The sequence below is a fragment of the Conger conger genome, chromosome 14 (genome assembly GCF_963514075.1).
Source record: "Conger conger chromosome 14, fConCon1.1, whole genome shotgun sequence".
NCBI classification, from domain to species: Eukaryota; Metazoa; Chordata; class Actinopteri; order Anguilliformes; family Congridae; genus Conger; species Conger conger.
In genome coordinates this window covers 38578343-38601766 of record NC_083773.1, presented here as the reverse complement: position 1 = coordinate 38601766, position 23424 = coordinate 38578343, and the positions used below count along the sequence as shown (strand labels likewise).

Below are 23424 nucleotides of genomic sequence, written 5' to 3'. Positions count from 1 at the left end.
GTGCTGAACTAATGTCGTGTGTGGATTTCTGAACCTCTCCTCTCTCTCTTCTCCCTCTATCTTACTCTCTCTTCATCTATCCCTCTCTCCCCTCTCTCTCCTCTCTCTCTCTTACTCTCTCTCTTACTCGCTCTTCTCCCTCTCTCTTTTTCTCTCCCCTCTCTCTTTTACTTTCTCTTCTCTCTCTTACTCTCCCTTCTCCTTCTCCCTCTCTTACTCTTTTCTCCCTCACTCTTCCTCTCTTCTCCTTCTCGTCTCTCTCTCCCTCTCTCTCTCCCTCCCAGGCTCTTTATTTCGCATACAGTGAAAGGCAGTGCTGAAATTATACACTGAAGTGTAGCACATTCTTCCTCCATTTAAACCGCATTAGTGAGCATTTCGCTGAGAGAGTATGTGTGTGTGGGGGTGTGTTTCAGTATCCTTGGGTGTCATTCGTGAGTCATATGCTGTGGTTTGCATTGTGGCAGAGTACATGTGTTTATAATGCAGCGACCAATGGTGTGCAAACATGCAAATAATGTTCTATACACCATAAACCACTGCTGTATTTACTGTGTTCGTGCATTACACCAAACAGTGCTGTGTTCGTGCATTACCCCAAACAGTGCTGTGTTTGTGTGTCACACCAAACAGTGCTGTGTTTGTATGAAATGAAACAGTGCAGTGTGTGTGCATTACACAAAATGGTGTTGTGTTTGTATGTTACACTAAACTGTGCTGTGCTTGTTACTGTATATTCTCATTCTTGCAGCACCAATTCAAACCTATGGAGACAACATGAGACCATTGCCATGGCAACACTGCTCCTGCTTCTTCCCCCTGCCCTCTCCTACACCCAGCACCCCCCCACCCCCCACCCCCTCCCACTGGTCTCTCAGCAACCGTCACTAAGCAACACCCTCCTCCCCTTTCCTCACTCTATTGAGAAGGAAGGGGAGGTTGTGGGCGGGATGGCAAGTAGGGAGTATTACAGATTTTGAAGAGATTAAATGAATGAGAATAAAAAGAGGTATAAAAGCAAAGGAGCAGTGACTTATTAGTAGAACGGACATGACCTGAGAAGGAAAAAAGAGGGGAGCGAGAAAGAGAGAGAGGGGGGCGGTGGGGGAGAAATACTATAGAGAATAAATAATACATGTTTGGAAATGGCTGAATAAACAAGAAGAGAAATGAAGGGAGTTCTCTCCATTATTCATGAGCAGGGTTCCTCTGCTCTCTCTGCCCCTCCCGGCCGCGTCTCTGTGCCTGGGCAGAGGCCGGGCCGGCAGTCAGTAACGGCACTCCAACACTAGACCGCACGCTGCTTTTACAATATCCCACCAACTGGCCAACCGACACCTCTGGCAGCAGCAGCCTAGTGTTATCCCAGGTGGTCTCCGATGCAGGTACTGTACTGTACTAACTAAGCCCACCCCTGCTGAACGGCAACAGTTTGACTTGAGTAGAGTAGCTCTAGGGTAGCGTGGTTGCTTACCTTCAGTAGTTAGCTGTGAGAGAAAAGTACAGGGTGGTATAGATGCTGGCTTCAGTAGTTAGCTGTGAGAGAAGAGTACAGGGTGGTATAGATGCTGGCTTTGTGAATGACAGTTTTGCCACCCAACTACATGTGAAGATCTGTTCCCCAAGCAAACAATGCTATGGTTTTCAGCCCTGGCATTTCAAGGGCTTTGTTTTGCATGATAAACACTGTTCAAATACATACATTTGCCTAAATATCAGTAACAGTGGAAGATATGGCAGCCTTTGGGACCTGAGACTTTCAGTATGCCATTTATTCCATTGTCATTTATTGCGCCCAAGACATGTAAGAGGCGGCACGGATGGTGCAGTGGGTAGCACTGCCACCTCACAGCAAGGAGGTCCTGGGTTCGAATCCCCGTCGGCCGGGGCCTCTCTGTGTGGAGTTTGCATGTTCTCCCCGTGTCTGCGTGGGTTTCCTCCGGGTACTCCGGTTTCCTCCCACAGTCCAAAGACATGCAGGTTAGGCCGATTGGAGAGTCTAAATTGCCCGTAGGCATGAGTGTGTGAGTGAATGGTGTGTGTGCCCTGCGATGGACTGGCGACCTGTCCAGGGTGTATTCCTGCCTTTCGCCCAATGTATGCTGGGATAGGCTCCAGCCCCCCTGCGACCCTGATCAGGATAAGCGGGTTCAGATAATGGATGGATGGATGGACATGTAAGATATAGAGAAAAGTGTGACGTCATGCACTGCTCTCCCCTACACTTTATTCAGTTAGTTTACATGTCTGTTGGACTTGCAGCCTATAAAGTGTCGCTGTTTTTCCAAGTTTAAATATTGTTGACTGGCCTCTACGTGGTGAGTCGCATATCTCGTATAATGTTTTTATTACCAGGGTAATATTCAGATTCAGACACCTACAACATATAGCATATCTCGTGTCTGGTCGATGCATTGTACACGCGATAAAGCAATAAACCAAAGCGGAAGAACCTAAGCTATCTGGGAGAGTGGGCTCTGAAGAGATGAAGACTGAGATGCGTGTGCCAAGACGTAAGGAGTGAAAGGAGTGAAAGTTTAGGAAAGCAGTGGAGAGTAGATCCGTCTGCTGCTGTCCAAATGAAACCGATAAGCATTAGGCTCAGGGCTGTCGCTATTATGCATCTCTGAACAGTGAAGGGCGTTCGCAGGGCTTGGTGAGATTGGACCCCCCGCCCCCCCTTAGAGAAAGAAATAGGTCCAGTCAAACATGCTGTTAGTGTGTTAGATCTTGCTGTGGTTCTCAAATGTGGCTCAGAGCCATTCTGTTCAGTTGTGTCAGGACTCCAACGAGGATATGCAAAATATCCTACTTTGTCAAGTAAGCCAATTATGACCGATTTACTGAATATTATGGTTATTACTTAATATGACTGAAAGAATTTTGGCATATTTTTTGGACTTTTTGGACCTAGATTACATAAACAGCAGGCAGTCAATCAGTGCATCATCGATGGCATTTCAAATGTTATCACCAATAAAAATGTAAAGATGGGTATGTAGACGGGGGAATAGGCGCCAATTCAAGGTAGGAAGAAGTCTAATTCAAGGTAGGAAGACGTTGTGTGCGATTCCGTCGGTCCATGCAGTGCAAGGCCTATGTGTGTATTGAGCGATCGCGAAAGGGTTAACGTGAGCGGAATTGTGAGGCTGATGTGCAATGTCACGCTGGCTCCAACAGCCCACTGGGAAAGCACCGCTGGCCGCTGCTGTTTGGAGATGCGAAGGTCTGTGCGAACGATATACAATTGAAAACGTTTCATTTTACAAGGGCAATGGGAAGACTTGGCGTGTCTATCACACAATTAGATTCCATACTCATAGCGGGTATCAGAAGTCACATGGATTAGACAGCTTTACAGCGCACGACCCCCTTGTCAAGTCGCACTCAGTCCCAAATTGCTGATAAACGCCTACCCAGGAGCTGGTGTGTACACTTTCGTGTGAACTCTGACAGGCACACTGGCAATGCGGTGTATTAACTGCGCTTCAGATAAAACACCTGCGATTCTGAACAACAAGTTTGTGTACCGTAGGTAAGCGCTCTGCTGTGTGCATGTTCATCATGGTTTATACATTGCAATTGGTTAGCTGGCCAATTAAAATAGTTTCAGTATGTTAGCTAGCTTGCATGCTAACGCCAAAGACTCGCCTTCTAAAATTAGTGTGTAGTGACGTCTGGCCATTTCTCATCCGATCTAAAATGGACTTGCAGGCGATGCTGCTCCACCAGCAGCATGTACAGTACGGTGGCTAGTTTTAAACTAGTTAGCTGCTGAATTTGGCATCGTGTTGTATTGATCGGCGCGCAAAAAACGAAATACCTGCAAGTTAGATTGCTATCTGTCACATAACTAGTCAACTGTAAATAGACCAGCTGTAGGATTAGTTGATCATCAACCCATAGCACGTGTTATTGAATGCATAAGAGCTGTCAGTTATTTATGAGGCTATAGCTTTTCAGCGTATAGGAAGCCTGATTTGCTCACAGTCAATCAGATGATACAGTAATTTATTTAATATGTTTGCTAGTTAAGGTATCTAAATCACTTATTAGTCCTCGTGCCTGCTGAGATCAGCAGCGTGTGCAGTTGCTTTGGAGGGATTTGTCCGAACAGTCACTGACTGCGCGGCTGCGTCGGTGGAGCAGAACTACAGAGCCAAGGTAGGCGCGAGGGGTAACTGGAGGGAAGCGGAACTGAGCCGTTTTGGATTGGGACTTGGGAAAATAATGAAAACCAGGGTTAAAAATAGGTTTAAAAAAAAACTTTATACCAACTGACATCATCTTTCTGCCGAAGAAGCCAAAACCAGGACCCTTACATGGCAAAGAAAGCCAAAATTCCAAATGCCTTGAATAATGTTTGTTTGGGGAACACGCCTATCCACCAAAAAATAGAAATAGAATAGATGTGCCGGCTGGCTCTTATTACAAACGATTCATTAAGGGAACAAACTATGGACCACTTAACACTTCGGGATAAGTCTTTCAAGTTGTTAAGTTGTGCAGTTTTTGGTTTAGAAAAATGTTCAGATGTTAAAAGCTTTCCAGTCATCCGAGCCGAATATAGCAGGCCTGGCCCATGGTCCCTGGCCACAGGTTGTGCAATGCTGTCAGAATGGGGATGGTTTGGGTGGGGTCACTCCAGAGGAGTATAGCCAGACTCACTACAGTGACCGTTTAAAAGCGAGCTTTTGCTGTACTCATGTGGCAATCCACTGACGTAAGTAGATGGGCTTGAAATTAATTCAAGCTCCAGTTGCAAGCTTTTTCCCACTGCCAGTGCTGCTCACCCAACGTTACTCTACCAGCTGCTGTGCAGAGTCGATGAGATTCTGGGTGAGTGAGGTGGTCTGTGAGGTGCTAGATGAGTGAAATGCTGGGTGTGTGAAATGCTGGGTGTGTGAGGTGTTGGGTGTGTGAGATGCTGGGTGTGTGAGGTGCTGTGTGTGTGAGGTGTTGGGTGTGTGAGATGCTGTGTGTGTGAGATGCTGTGTGTGTGAGGTGTTGGGTGTGTGAGATGCTGGGTGTGTGAGGTGTTGGGTGTGTGAGATGCTGGGTGTGTGAGGTGTTGGGTGAGTGAGGTGTTGGGTGTGTGTTAGGTGTTGGATGTGTGAGATGCTGTGTGTGTGAGGTGTTGGGTGAGTGAGGTGTTGGATGTGTGAGATGCTGTGTGTGAGGTGTTGGGTGAGTGAGGTGTTGAGAGTGTGAGGTGTTGGGTGAGTGAGGTGTTGAATGTGTGAGGTGTTGGGTGTATGAGGTGTTGGGTGTATGAGGTGTTGGGTGTGTGAAGTGTTGGGTGTGTGAGATGCTGTGTGTGTGAGGTTTTGGGTGTGTGAGATGCTGTGTGTGTGAGGTTTTGGGTGTGTGAGGTGTTGGGTGTATGAGGTGGTGTGTGAGTGAGGTGTTAGGTGTATGAGGTGTTGGGTGTGTGAAGTGTTGGGTGTGTGAGATGCTGTGTGTGTGAGGTTTTGGGTGTGTGAGGTGTTGGGTGAGTGAGGTGTTGGGTGTGTGAGATGCTGTGTGTGTGAGGTGTTGGGTGGGTGAGGTGGTGTGTGTGATTCATATCTCTTCCTCTGACTGTCAGTGCCCTGGATCTGTATGCATGATGCAACATAGTGTAGGAGCCCTGGAAACTTTGTTCACTTCACCAGTGTGCTTTTCTCTCCACACCTTCTGTTTCTACTGCTTACTGAGCCATTTCACTTCAGTTTGTAATAATAATAATAATAATAATAATAATAATAATGATAACCATTGATTGCATTTGTATAGGGCTTAACAGTTTGTTTGCAACAGCTGACCTCATCCACTCTGGATATTCAACAGTGAATGAGAATCTCTCTCGGAAAACTGCCTGGTCCTCTTCTGTGCTTTATCGATGTCGGCGCAGAGATCATGCTACAGGGCAGTATTTAATTCACCAATTAAAGCAGCTGATTACACAACCTCACCTGGTGCATTTGGTCTGAAATGGTTGCAGAATTTAGGCGTGAATCCAGGGTTGGGGACCCCTGCTTAGATGCAGTAATCTTTCTGGCCAGTAGTTGTCAGCATTGTACTCTCTTTGTCTTCACTGTGACAGCACTGCAGCAAGGGGAAAGTAGTGCTCTTATTAGTGTTATAGTGTTCCTTTGGGCCACTTAATGTGCTGTAGTGTGGCATCTGTTTTAAACTGTGAATGTCACCGGCAGCAGAGGTGCTAGCTGTGGTGTTGTTGAGTGGAGTGTGTGGGATTGGCCTATTTTTCATTATCAGAACAAAGTGGAGCGGGGAACAGGCACGGAAGTCATCTGAGTTCCTGTTTTGAGACCGTGTGGAAACAGAGCCTGGAACCATGCTACTATACACACTTTATATATCACTATTGCTGTTTTAAATAGGACATTGTACTTAATGTTCTTTGTGACACTCAGTTGAAGACAAAGGCATACAGCAGCCTTTATTGGGTCTCTGTAGGCTCTGGCTCGGTAAATGGTAACGGTAAATGGCCGGCATTTATATAGTGCCTTTATCCAAATTGTGCAATTGATGCTTCTCCTTCACCCATTCATACACACAATCACACACCAACGGCGATTGGCTGCCATGCAAGGTCCCAACCAGCTCATCAGGAGTATTTAGGGGTTAGGTGTCTTGCTCAGCAAAACTTCGAGGCACCAAGGCAGGATTAAACCAGCAACCCTACGACTGCCAGACGACTGCTCTTACCACCTGAGCCAAGGTCACCCTACAGTGTGCTCTGTGAGTGAGGGTTCTGGCTGGGCAGAAACCCTTACTGGGTCTCTTGATTAGTCAGATCATTGCCACACTTGTTAATCAGTGAAAATGTAAGAAAACAGGTTGAGATCGATGATTAGTTTAACATGAGGTTTTGTACCCCTCCAATTCTGAGTCTGAGGAGCCACTGAGTAGGAGCAGGTCTGGCCTCAGTTTTGGTTTGAAAAAGAAGGAGAGACTTCTCCTAAAGGTGCGGGCTCCATAGGATTGGAATCTGCTTCTCTGCTGCACTGTATCAACGCTGCACTAATACTCATGCTTAGGTGTTCTTTTATTGGCTTTGCTTCCATCGGTGTACTCTTTGATTGGTTGTATTTCCTTCAGTGTGTTCTTTGATTGGCTATATGCTCGTAGTATAGGTAGCAAGCTTAAAGTGTAAAAGTAGAGTTTCTACAGAAGAGCAGGTGTGATTAGGGCCGTGCTTGGTAAAAACAGGATCCTTAGTACAGAGTGTGCTGTGACTCCTCACCTGGGGATTGCAGTGACTCCCCAGATAGAGGGTGCAGTGACTCCCCAGATAGAGGGTGCAGTGACTCCCCAGATAGAGAGTGCAGTGACTCCCCAGATAGAGGGTGCAGTGACTCCCCAGATAGAGAGTGCAGTGACTCCCCAGATAGAGAGGGTAAAATTCCAAGAGAGACTGACAACTTGTCGCGTACTCCGTTGAGTATTAAAGTTCTACAGACAAGAACTAAACCCTGCATGTCTGAAGAGGAGGATTTTCAGTCTGCGTTGGAAGATGGCTGTCACCAGACATCAGAGGGCTGTCTGATGTCTGTGCTTTTCTGATGCTCGGGGAAGCTGATGCAGGGAGGAGTTTCTGATCGGTTTCTGTTCTCCAAAACGGGCCGTACACATTAACCAGACCTGGGTCACTTTTGTGTGCTTGGTTGATCTTGCCTGGTGGATTTGAGCCAACCAAAAAGATCAGAAGATCACGTTTTTGATAGGGTTCAATACAACTAAGCTCCGTAAAGCATAGAAAAGTATTTGAACAATGACGTATTTGACCCTGGTCTGACAGAAACAAACAACTTCTGAACATAACAATGTCTCATAACCCCCTTATCAGCTTGGCTGCGAGCCCCTTTCATAAGAGCTTAATGTGACTGTGGGCACTCGTCTGCTGTTGGAGTGGTGAGTGGGGCAGCCAGCAAGTCCTGTCCCACTGTAATGGCGGCCCTGATGTCAATATAGGCCCTTATGTGTAAATAACGTTCATGTGTGATGGTACACATCAAAGGATGACGGTGGCACTTTTTGGCCTGACGTTCGGGGGAAGAGACAGTCCCCAGACTGTAGCAAACACCGATTATAACAGGAAGTGAGATTGTGGCCGACCGAGCCGTCCCGCCTTGCATGGTCCATTTAGATAACCGTGCTCCTGCTGCAGCACTCTGGCTCACTGAGACACGGTTATGGGGTGGACAGGTAGTACGTCACCAGCTCAACCTTAGCATTCGTAGCCGAAACTTTGGGGTGTAATGTAGCAGCTTAACAGTAAACACGGATTTTGGTTGTTGTTGTTTGAATATTAGAGTACAATGCGTGCGCCAGTAAATGCCACACACCACCCCCCCCCCCCCCCCCGTCAGGCTCCGTTTCACATGCTTTGTCAGCATGCGAATACATTTTACAGGAAGTGTTTTTCTGAACAGTGTTAGGCTAGTCATCGCACGGTCACTCCCAAATCTCTCACAATTTATGTGTCCTTTATTTAACCTTGAGAAAAAAACCCAACTTCACTTTTTCTAGGGGAGCTGGCTGAGGCAAGTTTTGGGTACCGTCTTTGTAGGAGAGTGCATTCATTTGTTACTAAAAAGCCTGCTCAAATATATGTAATATTTTTCTTGTACTAACATTTTTCTAAGTAAAGTAAGCCTGTTGCTGTGTAAAGCAATTTGTGTGTAAATCCTTGAGCACTGTTTCCTGTTCTTCTCTGGCTGTGTTGCTATCTGCGTTCCTGTCTGTGAAGGGGACTAAACCTGTCTACACCTGTGCTGGCCTAGTTACAGACTAATGAAGCTCTTCGGTGGAGCCAATCACATGCCTTTGCTCCAGAGCCTAAGGGTCATTTCATTTCCTTTCATTTAGCACTGACTTCCTGTGAGAGATAGGCTATATATTACAGGGGAACTTCACTCTAAAAGGACTTCTTTTTTTTTTTGGCAAAGGAATCTGCCCACTAAAAATATGGTTAAAAAAAAAAGGTTAGCAATGTACTAATCTTTTAGATAGCCATCACCCATTCTGGAAACATCTGGTATGTTTTGCATGACTGGGAAAGCCACGCCCTAGGATCAGCAGTGCATATCTAAGGCAGAGAGGATGTGTAAAGAACTACAGCAGCGAGGGGATCCATAAAGCACGGTCATGTGTGCCTCAGAAAGAGGCTAGCGCCATTTTGAGCCAGTTGTGCTTCAAGGGGGCAGTTAGCCGTTCAGCTAATTACGCTGAGATTTTTCATCACCTCGAAGGCCCCCGGTTTGCCACCCTTTGTCCCCCACATCCGGCCCCGAACGCTCGCTGCCATGAACTGTGACCCGTGAAAACAGATTCATCTCGTTTCTAGAATAGACAATGCAAAAGGGGATAAATAAATAAATAAGAGGAGCCATGGCACATTTTGTTTGTCAGAACTTGTTTGTCTCTGAATCTCTCTCCAAATGTCTTCCTTCCTGTCTCTTTCTGTATGCGCTACACAAACACAGGAAACCAGAGAGAGAGAGAGAGAGAGAGAGAGGGGCGAAGGAGGGAGAGAAAGGAGGGGGAGGAGAGGTTGTAATAGATGCAGATTATTGATTTTGAAAGGAAGTTGAAGAGGAAGACAGGGAGATGCTTTGTGTAACAGGCAGTTGTTCGGGCACCTATTTGAAATATGTTCCTAGAGTACCGGTTGCTTTTAAATAAATATTCATTTATGCATGTCTGGTTTGCAGCCTTGACCAACTCTACACTAAATAGAGAAACACTGAAAAAGAGCATTACATATCATGCTTATATTTGAAAAGGGATAGCTAATTTCCTGGGGTTTATTGGCATTTCCGTTTTAGTGTGTTTTGGTTTTTTTAGAGAGAGAAGTTCCTATGCCAACCTTTATAATGGCTGGCATAGGGCCATTCTGGGTTTTGTGGTCTAAAGAAACCACACACACACACACAGCACAGAACAGGGGAGGAGGAGATCCATTCATACACATGCACAGAGCTGGCCACAGGCACGTAGACGGCCTGCGGCAATAACTCAATAATGCTGTGTCCCTACACAAAGCGACACAAAGAGGTTTTTGAGAAGCAGTTGTTAAGAGGAAGATGAAGATACTCTGTAGATTAAAAGATGATACGCCCACACACTCTTACACAAACAAAATTGAGAAAAGGCCAATAAACAGATGTCAGATAAAACACCAAAGAAAGAGTTTACCGATAAAGAGTGACAGAGTGTCTTTGAAAAACAACTTTTGGTCTCCATTTTGCGAGTAAAAGATTTGTTGGGAATAATCGGGCAGGCTGGCTACTAAGGATGTGCTCTCACGCCTTACCTGTCTGCCTGCCTGCCTGTCTGCCTCCTGCCTGACTGTCTGCCTGCCTGTCTATCTGCCTGCCTGCCTGCCTGCCTCCTGCCTGACTGTCTGCCTGCCTGTCTATCTGCCTGCCTGCCTGTCTGCCTCCTGCCTGACTGTCTGCCTGCCTGTCTATCTGTCTGCCTGCCTGTCTGCCTCCTGACTGACTGTCTGCCTGCTTGCCTGTCTGCCTCTTGCCTGACTGTCTGCCTGCCTGTCTGCCTCCTGACTGTCTGCCTGCCTGCCTGTCTGCCTCCTGACTGTCTGTCTGCCTGCCTGTCTGTCTCTCTGCCTGACTGTCTGTCTCTCTGCCTGACTGTCTGTCTGCCTGCCTGTCTGTCTCTCTGCCTGACTGTCTGCCTGCCTGCCTGTCTGCCTCCTGACTGTCTGTCTGTCTGCCTGTCTGTCTTTCTGCCTGACTGTCTGTCTGCCTGCCTGTCTGTTTCTCTGCCTGACTGTCTGTCTCTCTGCCTGGCTGTCTGTCTGCCTGCCTGTCTGTCTCTCTGCCTGACTGTCTGCCTGCCTGTCTGTCTCTCTGCCTGACTGTCTCTTTGCCTCACTGTCTGTCTGCCTGCCTGTCTGTCTCTCTGCCTGACTGTCTGCCTGACTGTCTGTCTCTCTTCCTGGCTATCTTTCTGACTGCATGTCTGATTGTCTCTCTGTCTGCCTGCCTGACTGCCTGTCTGTCTGCCTGTCTGACTGCTACTTCAGTGCCTTGTCATTGTTGCCTGGGCGGAGGAGAAGGAGAGCACAAGGAGGGAGGGAGGAAGGGGAGGGAGATTCCTGAGGGGAGCATGTGACTTGGCTGAGGGTTACTGCGACTTCCCTTCAGAGAGCAAAAGAGAGAGAGAGAGAGAGAGAGAGAGAGGGAAGCTTGGGGAGAAACCTCTCTGGATCACTCCTGACAAACAAATGCTCCTGTGTGTCTGCTGCTGCTGTCACTGAGAGGACATCGAGGAGGAGGACGAGGAATGAGCAGAATGTGAGAGAGAGAGAAAGAGGAGAGAGAGGGGAAGAGAAAGATTGAGTTTTTTGTCTGTTGGGACAGTACAGTAAATGTGTGCACGGTCCGTTGTTAAGTTGTGTCTGTCTGCGATAACACAAGGGCTGTGTTTATTGTTGGCGCAGGTGGCATTGAGCGCGTGAAAAGCTATGCGCTTTGCGTGCTAATAGACACTTGTGGCACCTGTTTGCTGTCTTGCTAGGTCGCACTTCAGTGGCCTGACCTGCATGTTTGTTTGTTAGGCTACCCGGTTGGGCCAGTCTGTGCTGGAGTGGCTGCTTTTCCTGGTGTTTATGGTTACCGGGTCCTTGCTGTGAATAGTTATTTGTTTTGTTGTCGTAACTGTGGCTTGAGCCCGCTCAGTGGGTGGTGGGGCTCTGCTGTGACAGTGAGGAGGGGGGCCGGCCGAGTTTGTAGAGTGAAGCTGTAGTTTTGCTGGACTCTGTGGTACATTAACAACACCGTTCACTGGGAGGAATTTCCCAGGCTGAGTTTTCTGTCCCGGTGTTGGGACTTTGGCTGGCAGGAGCAGTAAAGGGCATGTGATCCACGGAGTGCAGCGGGTTGGTCCGGGGTGGGGGGGGGGAGCGGGGATACGGAGGTGAATCCGGATCGGACGGCGCGGGAATCGCTCGCTATCCCTGCCGCTCGCTGTGCATCGCCCCGTAAACGGGACTCTCGGGGCCCGGCTCAACCCCCTGACTGCGAGCTGCGCGAGAAGCAGGAACTGCGTTTTTTTGTTTTTTGTTCCCCCGCACTGTGATACATTGCTCGCTGGCGAAGATTGGGATTGGAGGAAAGTTCTGAGCGGGAGGCGGAGTTAAGTGCTTGAGTGGCGGTGTGCGTAATGCGTGCGTGTGTGCGTGTGTGCTGGCGCCTGTGAGCGTGGCGTGAGGGACCCGTTCCAGATGTGGCCCCACAGGAGACCCAGGCTGCCCCACAGGGCTCATCTCTACATGTGAGTGACCACGAGCGACCGCAAGCAACCGCTTGCGACCAAGAGACCCGACCCAGCGCCCCTAGCTTCAGAGGAGAGGGCGGGAATCAATAATTATAGTGAATCAATAGTCCTCAATTGCCTATTGAACTCCTTATTTAGCTGTATCTAAAGTCCTTATTGAACTGTTTTTAAATTATAATTAAAGTCTGCATTTAAAATCCATATTAACCTACTTTGATTTTTTAAACAGTTTCACACAGGCTAACTAATGCAGAGTTTCATTATACTAGTTAATGTCTGTGCATTGCCTTCCCGAGTGTGTAACATGCACAAAATTACTAAAACTGGCTGAACGACTAAAGCTCTTTGCTCTGATTCAGACTCTCAGTGTGAGTGTAGAATCAGTGTGTTTCGTGCTCTGATGCATGTTAGCTGACACACACACTCAGTGTGAGTGTAGAATCAGTGTGTTTCGTGCTCTGATGCATGTTAGCTGACACACACACTCAGTGTGAGTGTAGAATCAGTGTGTTTCGTGCTCTGATGCATGTTAGCTGACACACACACTCAGTGTGAGCACAGGCTGACCTGGGGCATCAACCCACTGCTTTTGCAGAAACAAACTCTGTAGCCAAATTCTCATTGCTGCTTTGTAATCGTTCCTGTGATTGTGAGAGATAGATTACATAGGAAATACACAGTGCCAAAGTTGGGTCTGGCCAGAAAATTACGCAAAAAAAGGTAAGGTGGAAAGTTTCCAGTCAAAATCAAACTTTACATTCTTCAGAAGGTATAATAGGCCTATTTATGTACAAAACGTTTTGTTTTTACTGCAATGCATTGGCATGTTTTGATCAGTTCAAATCAATTGATTTTTCACGATAATGGTTCAATGCATTTCTGTGATTACTTATGAAGGTGGAAGAACAAGTGATGCTTAAATGTGTTTGTTTCTGGAGAGACTTGAGAAAGATTATATTCACTGAGCAGGTCTAGCGTCCGGGGTGGGGAGAGTAGATTATACTCTAGTGAGAGCTACTGATGCTTTATGGGAAAAATACTTTAGTTTAATTTACCTGTATTTAATCCAGTCTTTCTTAAACTGGGTCACAGGAGTGTATGAGGTGGTTTCTGGAATGAGTCTATAGTCCACAACGCTGTACTAGTATGTGTATTTTACAGGTCCGTGTGAGGCACTAAATGCTGATTTGGGTTTTGATCATTTTGGCTCTGATATTAAAAAGGTTAAGAAGCTGTGATTTAAACCACACTGCCTCACTCAGAGATGGGAGGGTCAGCTGTTCGAGAGGTCGGAGGTGTGGAGGTGAGATCGGTGGTCGGGTAATGCCCGGATTCAGAGGCTATCATTCACAGTTCAGTATATCTGTGGCTCTAACGGGGCTAATTGATCATGGTTAGGGTAGACTGTGACATTCAGACATTTTGGTGTCAATACGCAAGCAGATGGAGGAGCTTAGTTTAGTAGTAGTGCTTGGGTATGTCACAGTCTCTCTTAGCCCTTCTAACATCCCTTACCACCAGCCTGCAGTCTGCATTCGGTGCACTGACCTGCTTCTGGTTAAGCCCAGACAGGCTCAAACTGCCATGCTTCATGGGAGCTTATTCCACTTCCTGGTGCTGGAACTGGAGATTTGAGCCAGCTCCATCTTGTCAAGCATCTGAGTATGTCACCTGACTGGAGCCAGACACACCCATGACAACCACTTTTATTAACTATGTCTCTTTCTTCCCCCCCCTCCCTCTCTCTCTCTCTCTCTCTCTCTCTCTCTCTCTCTCAGTGTGGAAGGTGAGTCCCAGAACTCAGAAGCCGGGTGTTTCTCTGACAGCCCGGCCCCATACCTGCGCGGTTCGGATCGCTACAGCGACAGCAGCGCCCCCCCTGCCCCCCGCGGGCCCCCTGTGGCCCCCCCGAGCCCCGCCAGCCTAGCCTGGGCCCAGAGGACCCGCCACCAGCCCGCCAGCCTGGCGCTCCGCAAGCAGGAAGAGGAGGAGAAGAAGAGGTGCAAGGCCCTGTCCGACAGCTATGAGCTCTCCACCGACCTCCAGGACAAGAAGGTACGGCCCTGTGTCTAAGCCCCTCCCAGTGTCCCTCCCAGTGTCTAAGCCCCTCCCAGTGTCTAAGCCCCTCCCAGTGTCCCTCCCAGTGTCTAAGCCCCGCTCTGTGTCTAAGCCCCTCCCAGTGTCTAAGCCCCTCCCAGTGTCCCTCCCAGTGTCTAAGCCCCACCCTGTGTCTAAGCCCCGCCCTGTGTCTAAGCCCCGCCCTGTGTCTAAGCCCCTCCCAGTGTCCCTCCCTGTGCCTAAGCTCCGCCCTGTGTCCCTCCCAGTGTCTAAGCCCCGCCCTGTATCTAAGCCCCTCCCAGTGTCCCTCCCTGTGTCTAAGCTCCGCCCTGTGTCCCTCCCAGTGTCTAAGCCCCGCCCTGTGTCTAAGCCCCTCCCAGTGTCCCTCCCAGTGTCTAAGCCCCGCCCTGTGTCTAAGCCCCTCCCAGTGTCCCTCCCTGTGTCTAAGCTCCGCCCTGTGTCTAAGCCCCTCCCAGTGTCCCTCCCTGTGTCTAAGCTCCGCCCTGTGTCCCTCCCAGTGTCTAAGCCCCGCCCTGTGTCAAAGCCCCTCCCAGTATCTAAGCCCTGCCCAGTGTCTAAAGCCCCTCCCAGTATCTAAGCCCCTCCCAGTGTCTAAAGCCTCTCCTGGTGTCTAAAGCCCCCCCCAGTATCTAAGCCCCTCCCAGTATCTAAGCCCTGCCCAGTGTCTAAAGCCCCTCCCAGTGTCTAAAGCCCCTCCCAGTGTCTAAGCCCCTCCCCTCGCTGGCTCCCAGGTGGAGATGCTGGAGAGGAAGTACGGGGGGTACTTCCTGAGCCGGCGGGCGGCACGCACCATCCAGACAGCCTTCCGGCAGTACCGCATGAACAAGAACTTCGAGCGCCTGCGCAGCTCTGCGTCCGAGAGCCGCATGACCAGGCGCATCATCCTGTCCAACATGCGGCTGCAGTACTCCTTCGACGAGCGCCCCCCCCAGCCGCACTACGCTGGGACCTCTCAGCCCAGCACCCCCCAGTCACCCCCCCACCGCTCAGAGCCCCATCAGCCCGACCGCTCCGAATACACGCACCTGGAGGACTCCTTCTCCAAACAGGTCAGCTGCTCACACCTACATACCTCCAACATAATAGCCATAATAATAATAACTTTAATAATCATTATGGTAATCATGATCATTTACAATTCAGAAATAACAATAACTTGATAATAATAATAATAATAATAATAATAATAATAAACACTATAATAGGTAACACCTATTTACTTGATCCCTTTGGCATAAGGCCAAAATACAGTCACTTCAGAAAGTATTCAGACCCCTTCACTTTTTGCACACTTTATTGTGTTGTAGATTTAATTTTAAATGGATAAAATTGGCATGTTTGCCCATCAATGTACACAATCAATAACCTATAATAATAAAGTGAAAACATGTTTTTAGGAAGTTTTGAAAATGTGTTAAATTAAAAGCCACTCCAGCGTTGTCTTGGCTGTATGCCTTGGGTCATTATCATGCTGAAAGGTGAACCGGCACCCCAGGTCACATGCACTCTGGAGCAGGTTTTCTTCAAGGACCTCTCTGTATTTGGCTTCATTCATCCTTCCCTCAATTCTGACCAGTTTCTGACCAGGTATTAGCCAGGTGATGAGCAGTGCCTGGTGTTTGCCAGACATAGACATGGAGTTCTGCCCAAAGAGATACATTTTTGTCCCATCCGACCAGAGAATATTTTTACTCATGCTATCAGAGTCCTTCAAATGCCATCTGGCAAACTTTAAGTGGGCTGTCATATGCCTTTTACTGAAGAGTGACTTCTGTCCTGCCACTATACTATAAAGCCTGATTGATGGAGTGCTGCTGAGATGGTCATCCTTCCAGCAGGTTCTGCCATCTCTGCTTTCTGTGAACATTGTTTCTCAGTTTGACCAGGGCAACTCTAGGAGTCCTGGTGGTTCCAAACTTCTTCCATTTCACAATTAATGAGGTCACTGTGCTCCTGGGAACACTCAAAGCTTTAGAAATGGTTTCATACCCTTGCCCTGATCTATGACTAGCCCAAATGTTATCACAAAGGTCTACAGAGAGTTCCTTGGACTTCATGGCTTGGTTTTTGTTCTGATCAAATCAAGAACTCAATAAAGTGTGCAAAAAGTGAAGGTGTCTGAATACTTTCTAAAGCCAGTGTATATACTATGGATGATATATGATTTTTAGTCCATATAGCAATACTCTACCTGGGGGTCCATGTTGTCACCCAGGGAATAACGGAGGGTTCTGGGATTGCGGTCCTGCCTCAGGTGAAGTCGTTAGCGGACTCCATCGACGACGCGCTGACGTGCCGGCCGGGTCGGGACGACTCGCAGGAGGGCAGCGCGGAAGGGGGCGGTGCCGGGGACGGGAGTGAGTTCGGGGAGTGCGTGTGGAGCAACAGCAGCAGCAACCCGCCGTCGTGTCGCCGCGGCGACCGGGAGCGTGGGGGCGGGGCCGGCGGTGGCCTCAGCATGCACGAGGACAGCACGGCCACCTCCTACAGCGACGTCACCCTCTACATGGACGACGGCCTGCCCTCCTCGCCCCTGTCCCTGGACCGGGCCCCCAGCAGCACCGACACCGAGTACTGGGGCCTGGGGGGCGCGGGGGGGCGCGAGGACAGCCGGGACACGGAGGGCGGCGGCAGCAGCAACAGCCGCCGGAGCAGCCCCTGCACCGAGTGCCGGGACTACCGCCTGCGCGCGGCCCACCTGCCCCTGCTCACCATCGAGCCGCCCAGCGACAGCTCCGTGGACATGAGCGACCGCTCCGACCGTGGCTCGCTCAGCCGCCAGCTGGTCTACGAGCAGGAGGGCGGGGCGGGGTCACCGCAGGGCACCCTCAAACACAACCCCAACGCCCGCCCGCCCGGCTCCTCCCCGTCCGCGTCTTCCGCCGCCGCCCAGGGCCAGACCCGCACCCCTCGGCCCCTCCCCTCCCCCGTGCCCGCCCAAATCCCGCACCACCACCACCGCCTGCTGCACCGCCACCTGCAGCAGTACGCCGACGCGCCCCCGGCCCCGCCCCCGCCCCAGCCCCCCGCCACGCCCCTCTCCTCCTCGTCCTCCGCCCCCCTGGCGCCCGGGAGCCTGGAGCAGCCCTGCCTGTCGGACGGGGACAACGACTCGCTCAACTCCACCACCAACTCCAACGACACCATCAACTGCAGCTCGGGCTCCTCGTCCCGCGACAGCCTGCGCGACCCCCTGACCCCGCTGGGCAAGCAGACCTACCAGCGCGACAGCCGCCACAGCTGGGACTCGCCCGCCTTCAACAACGACCTGGTGCAGAGGAGGCAGTACCGCATCGGACTCAACCTCTTCAACAAGTGAGAGAGGGAGGGAGGGAGGAGGAGGAAGGGGGAGGGGGAGGGGGACAGTGGGGAGGATGGAGGGGGGGAGGGAGGGAGGGACAGTAAAGAAGATGGAGGGAGGGAGGGAAGGAAATGTACTAGACTGCAGAGCCAAAAGAACAGATATTGTACAACTGTCCTAATACTTATGGACTGCACTGTACATTCCCAAAATATTTTAGTATTAAGGAGCAGGCCTTCTTTTGAATAATAAATGGCATGTGAAATTGTGGGATGTGTTTGACTTGGTGATGGGGGTTGGGTATTTGACAAAAACTTCAATCAATATATTAGTATACTGCTGCTGCCAGAGGGGACAGCAAGGAGAGAGAGAGGTAGAGGGAGGGTGACAAGAAAATATACAACAGCTATGTTGGGGATAAAATAACGTAATTTAGTTCACAATATGCCTCATGGGAAGAACATTTTTGTATAGATGGCTCAATGGGATCATCAAAAAAGAGGGACAAGGTGACATTCTCTGAAAGTGTATTTTTCCTGCGTTGTGGCTGTGGCTTCATTGTGTTTTACCAGGCACCGCCACAAGTATCTGTATCCACTCAAAAACAACATTTCAGTGAGAAAAAAAAAAGCTTCCACTTTTACTGTGTTTGAGTTATGGTAACTTTGTTTAAGTAATATTCTGACTCTTGTAAAACAAACAACTAAGGGTTACCTTTCAGATGAGACCAGGATTATGTAGTCAAAAGGGTTCTAGAATAGCAGCCATATTATTTTGGGTGTATCATTTTCAAGCTTGTGTCAAGAAAGGGGTTACTTAAGAGATACTTAAGGGCTTAAACCATATTGCAGTTTTACTTGCGCTGCTCCAAGGTTGTACGAAGTGGTGCTAAGAAATGTTTTAGCAGCATTAAGATCTTGTGTTAATGTGTAATACATCTTAAATCAGCACAAATCACAATGGAACACATTTAAAGGATGTTTGTAAGCTGACAAACAGGAAATTCCCACTTCTCAAGTTTCTACAACCATAAAGAAGGTTTTTAAACAGGGCTTTGTTGGCTGCAGAGCATGCGGGAGAGTAGAGTGGGGCGTGCTGTTGCTATGGTGACCTCCCTCTCTCCCCCGTGTGTCCAGGAAGCCGGAGAAGGGGATCCAGTACCTGATAGAGCGGGGCTTCGTGTCGGACACGCCCGTCGGCATCGCCCGCTTCATCCTGGAGAGGAAGGGGCTGAGCCGGCAGATGATCGGCGAGTTCCTGGGAAACCGACAGAAACAGTTCAACAAGGACGTGCTGGAGTGAGTGAGGGAGAGGGGTGGGGGGAGGGAGGGAGTGAGTGAGTGAGGGAGTGAGTGAGGGAGTAGGGTGGGGGGAGTGAGTGAATGAGGGGTGTTTAAAAGTTACAGAGAAATGGTTGTGTGTCTGCGGCATATTTTACTATCGGATATATTTTCAGCCCCACAGTGTAATGATCAGTCTGTACCCCTCTGTACCCCAGCTGTGTGGTGGATGAGATGTAGTGGTCAGTCTGTACCCCTCTGTACCCCAGCTGTGTGGTGGATGAGATGTAGTGGTCAGTCTGTACCCCAGCTGTGTGGTGGAGGAGATGTAGTGATCAGTCTGTACCCCTCTGTACCCCAGCTGTGTGGTGGATGAGATGGATTTTTCTGGAATGGACCTGGATGACGCACTGAGGAAGTTCCAGGCGCAGATCAGAGTGCAGGGGGAGGCACAGAAGGTGGAGAGACTCATCGAGGCCTTCAGGTAGTCCTGCGTGTGTGTGTGTGTCTGTCTGCGTGTGTGTGTGTGTGTGTGTCTGCGTGTGTGTATTTGTGTGTGTGTGTGTGTGTGTGTCTTTGTGTGGCTGTGCGTGTGTGTGTGTGCATGTGTGTGCCTGTCTGCGTGTCTGTGTTTGTGTGTGTCTGTGTGTGTGTATGTGCATGTGTGTCTGTGTGTGTGTGCGTGTCTGCATGTGTGTATGTGCATGTGTGTGTGTATGTGTGTGTATGTGCGTGTGTGTGTGTGTGTGTGTCTGTGTGTGTGCGTGTCTGTGTGTGTGTATGTGCATGTATGTGTGTGTCTCTGTGTGTTTGTGTGTATGTGCGTGTGTGTGTATGTGTGCGTGTGTGTGTGTGTGTGTGTGTGTGTGCGTGTCTGTGTGTGTATGTGCGTGTGTGTGTGCGTGTGTGTGTGTGCGTGCGTGTCTGTGTGTGTGTGTGTATGTGTGTTTGTGTGTGTGTGTGCGTGCCTGTGTGTGTGTGTGTGTGTATGTGCGTGTCTGTGTATGTGTCTCTGTTGGGAGGAGAGCCCAGTGAAAGCCCCATGGTACTGTATGGGCCCTAAGATCAAAACAAACAAAAAATAAAACCCTGCCTTCCTCCCTCCAAGTGAGGAAAAAAACTCCAGCTGTATAAATACAGCTCGCAGAGAGATCTGCACTTTCTGATTGGCATGATTGAAACTTGTGATATTGTAGGGTTATTATTCAATATTTTTTTAACCATGATGTCACTAAATGGTCTTAGTTCCGTTTTAGATGCATGTTAATTAGCAGGATATGAAAATAAATGATTGGTTTTCCTTATTGCTCATAAGAATATGATGTTAGTCTCTGAGGAGCAGTTCCACAAACGAGAACAGTGTCTGAGCAGGAAGAGCCCCCAGCAGCCTAAAGTACTTCAAAATTTCATTAATGCATTAACATGCACAGATGATCTTTCGGCTGTGTAGTAGGAACAGGGCTTTTAACCGAAAGGTTGTAGATTCGATTCCCAGGTATGACACTGCTGTTGTACCCTTGAGCACAGTACTGAACCTGCTTCAATACTGTATATATCCAGCTGAATGCTTTGTAAAAATGCAAGTGTAAATGGCACTGGATAAGAGTGTCTGCTCAATGTCAGTAATGTCTCACTCTCTGTTTCTCTCTCTCTTGCCCTTGCTTTCACTCCTTCACTCACTCTCTCCCGATCTCTCGCTCTCTCTCTCTCCCCCCTCTCCCTCTCTCCCAATCTCTCACGCTCTCTCTCTCTCTATCTCCCTCTCTCCCTCTCTCTCTCATAGTCAGAGGTACTGTGTGTGCAACCCAGCACTGGTCAGGCAGTTCCAGAACCCTGACACCATCTTCATCCTTGCCTTCGCCATCATCCTCCTCAACACGGACATGTACAGCCCCAACGTCAAGCCCGAGAGGAAGATGAAGATGGACGACTTCATCAAGAACCTGAGAGGTGCACTGGCAGCACACACTCTTATTCAACTTCTTATTCCTGAAATGAGCATGCAGCAATAGCACACCCTCAGGTGCTGTGGATACAACTAGAGCAATGTTTTACCCACAATCAGTTTTATACTTAAGCACAATATCTGTCCAGTACAGTTCACTAGGGTTTGTGCCGGGTAAATATTATCCACGGCGAACCTTTTTCACAAGGGCAGTTATTCTCACAACCCCATCTCAGCTCTACTTATCATCTGCAGTTTGGGAGCTGTTACCCTCTTCTGCTCTTTTCTCACTCCCTATCTCACTCTTCATCCCTCCCTCTCCACCCCTCCATCCCTCTCTCCCTCTCCATCCCTCCATCCCTCTCAGGGGTGGATAACGGACAGGACATTAACAGAGACCTGCTGGTGGGGATCTACCAGCGCATCCAGAAGTGGGAGCTGAGGACCAACGACGACCACGTGTCCCAGGTGCAGGCGGTGGAGCGCGTCATCGTGGGCAAGAAACCGGTGAGTCCGCGTGTCCCGGAGGTGCAGCCTAAACCCGCTACAGCCAGTCAGTTAAAGACAGCAGTCTTTATTTTCTTGAACGCATCAGCATATCTGCTGTATTTTCTACTTTAATTTGAATTTGTATCTGTCTTGGTACTGTAGTTCCTGACCTTATTACTTACAGACCTGGCCTATCTGCCTTGTGTACTAGACTTATGTTCATGGCTTTACAACCGATCCTATGTGAATTGTACCTTGTCGAACCTGTTCTTCAGTTTGTTCTATGGCCTTGGTATACATTTTTTGTATGTCGCTTTGGATTAAAATGTCTGCTAAATAAAATGTAACGTAATGTACTGTAATATCTGCATGCCTTTGAGAGAGGAGTGGACTTTGAATGAGAGCCAGATGAATAAAAATTCCAGCTATGACCAGCTGGGATTCTAGGCTAGTTGAAGATGATTTAAGCTATGTTTTTTTTTTTTTTTTCTCGACACTTCTAGCTGGTCATAGCTGGCCTGTGGCTGCTCAATGCAGGTCCCTAGCTGGAAAATGCTGGTCAAAGCTGGTTAAGCTGGTAGAGACTGGTCAGCTGGTGAAGTGTCAAATAACACATCTTAAACCAACTCAACCAGTTTAGGCTGGTTTAAGATGAAATTTGTAGAAGGGGGAATAGACACAGAAACTCCACTTCAGCGTGTTGACTGTCACTTTTAATTTGCGGGTATTTATATCCATATATGGTCAGGAATTGTACATCCCTTTTCATACATAGTCCCCCCTATTTCAGTATCTAGTCTTGATTCATTGCTTTTGTCCGTAATTAGCGTTTGTCAACATAAGGACCAGAGTTGTGCCAATGAAAGTCATGGAAACCATTGTGAGGCTCATGAATAAGAACAGTCAGAGACATAGTCCAAACAATAGGCTGCACTAAACAAACTGTTGGGAATGTCATAGATGAGAAAGAGAGCGCTAGTGTATGTTCAGGATCGTTGCTTTGCTGGGATTAAGCACCGCCCAATGCGTTTGAGCAGATACGATGCTTCTGTACATTTCAGAATTAATTCTGCTGCTGCTATGAACAGTTACATTATGAATGAAGACATGTGAGCCAGAATATGTGGCAGCCATACACGGGCAATGTATGACACCCCCACCACCATGTTTCACAGATGAGCGGGGTGCATTGGTTCTTGGTATTTGGTTCTTTCGTAACCTGGCCTACCTCTTTTTGCTGCAAACAAGCGGTTTGCATCTTGCAGTGTAGCCTCTTTAGACCTGTTTGTGAAGTTTCTGTAGAGAGTAGTCACCAACACATCCACGTCTGCCTCCTGAAGAGTGTTTCTGATCTGTCGGACTGGTGATTGGGGGTTTTCAGTCATCAGTCATCAACATCAAACTTTCCCAGGGAGGCTGAGGAGTGTGATACCCCGATAATTGGAGCACACCCTCTGGTCCCCCTTCTTGAAAATGGGGACCACCACCCCGGTCTGCCACTCTACAGGTACTGTCCCCGACCTCCATGCGACACTGAAGTGGCATGTCAGCCAAGACAGCCCAACAATGTCCAGAGCCTTCAGCATCTCAGGGCGAATCTCATCCACACCCGGCGACTTGCTGCTGAGGAACTTTTTGTCTACCTCAGCAACTTCCGCCAGGGATATAGGTGCAGATTCCCCCGAGTCTTCGGGCTCTGCCCCTTCCACAGAGGACGTGTTGCTCAGGTTCAGGAGCTCCTCGAAGTGCTCTTTACACCGCCCAACAACATCCACCATCCACAGTCCGGGTCAGCAGTTCTCCCTGCTTTCCCTTTCTGAGTCGTCGGATGGTTTGCCAGAACTTCCTTGAGGCCAACCGAAAGTCCTTCTCCATAGCCTCCTCTAACTCCTCCCATACCTGGGTTTTTGCTTCAGCGACTGCCGAAGCCGCAGCCCTTCTGGCCACCCAGGACCTGTCTGCTGCTTCAGGGGACCCCCGGGCCAGCCAAACCCGAAAGGCCTCCAGTTTGACGGCCTCCCCGG

General features: G+C 49.0%; 1 protein-coding gene across 1 annotated transcript in view; it reads left to right on the top strand.

The window, feature by feature from the left end:
* Positions 1-23424, top strand: part of iqsec2b (IQ motif and Sec7 domain ArfGEF 2b) — a 93118-nt gene that overhangs the window by 55159 nt on the left and 14535 nt on the right. Inside the window, 7 exon segments of the mRNA XM_061219349.1 lie at positions 14085-14361; positions 15117-15434; positions 16640-17700; positions 18823-18984; positions 19328-19450; positions 20750-20916; positions 21279-21418. Coding sequence (XP_061075333.1) covers positions 14085-14361; positions 15117-15434; positions 16640-17700; positions 18823-18984; positions 19328-19450; positions 20750-20916; positions 21279-21418 — 2248 coding nt within the window.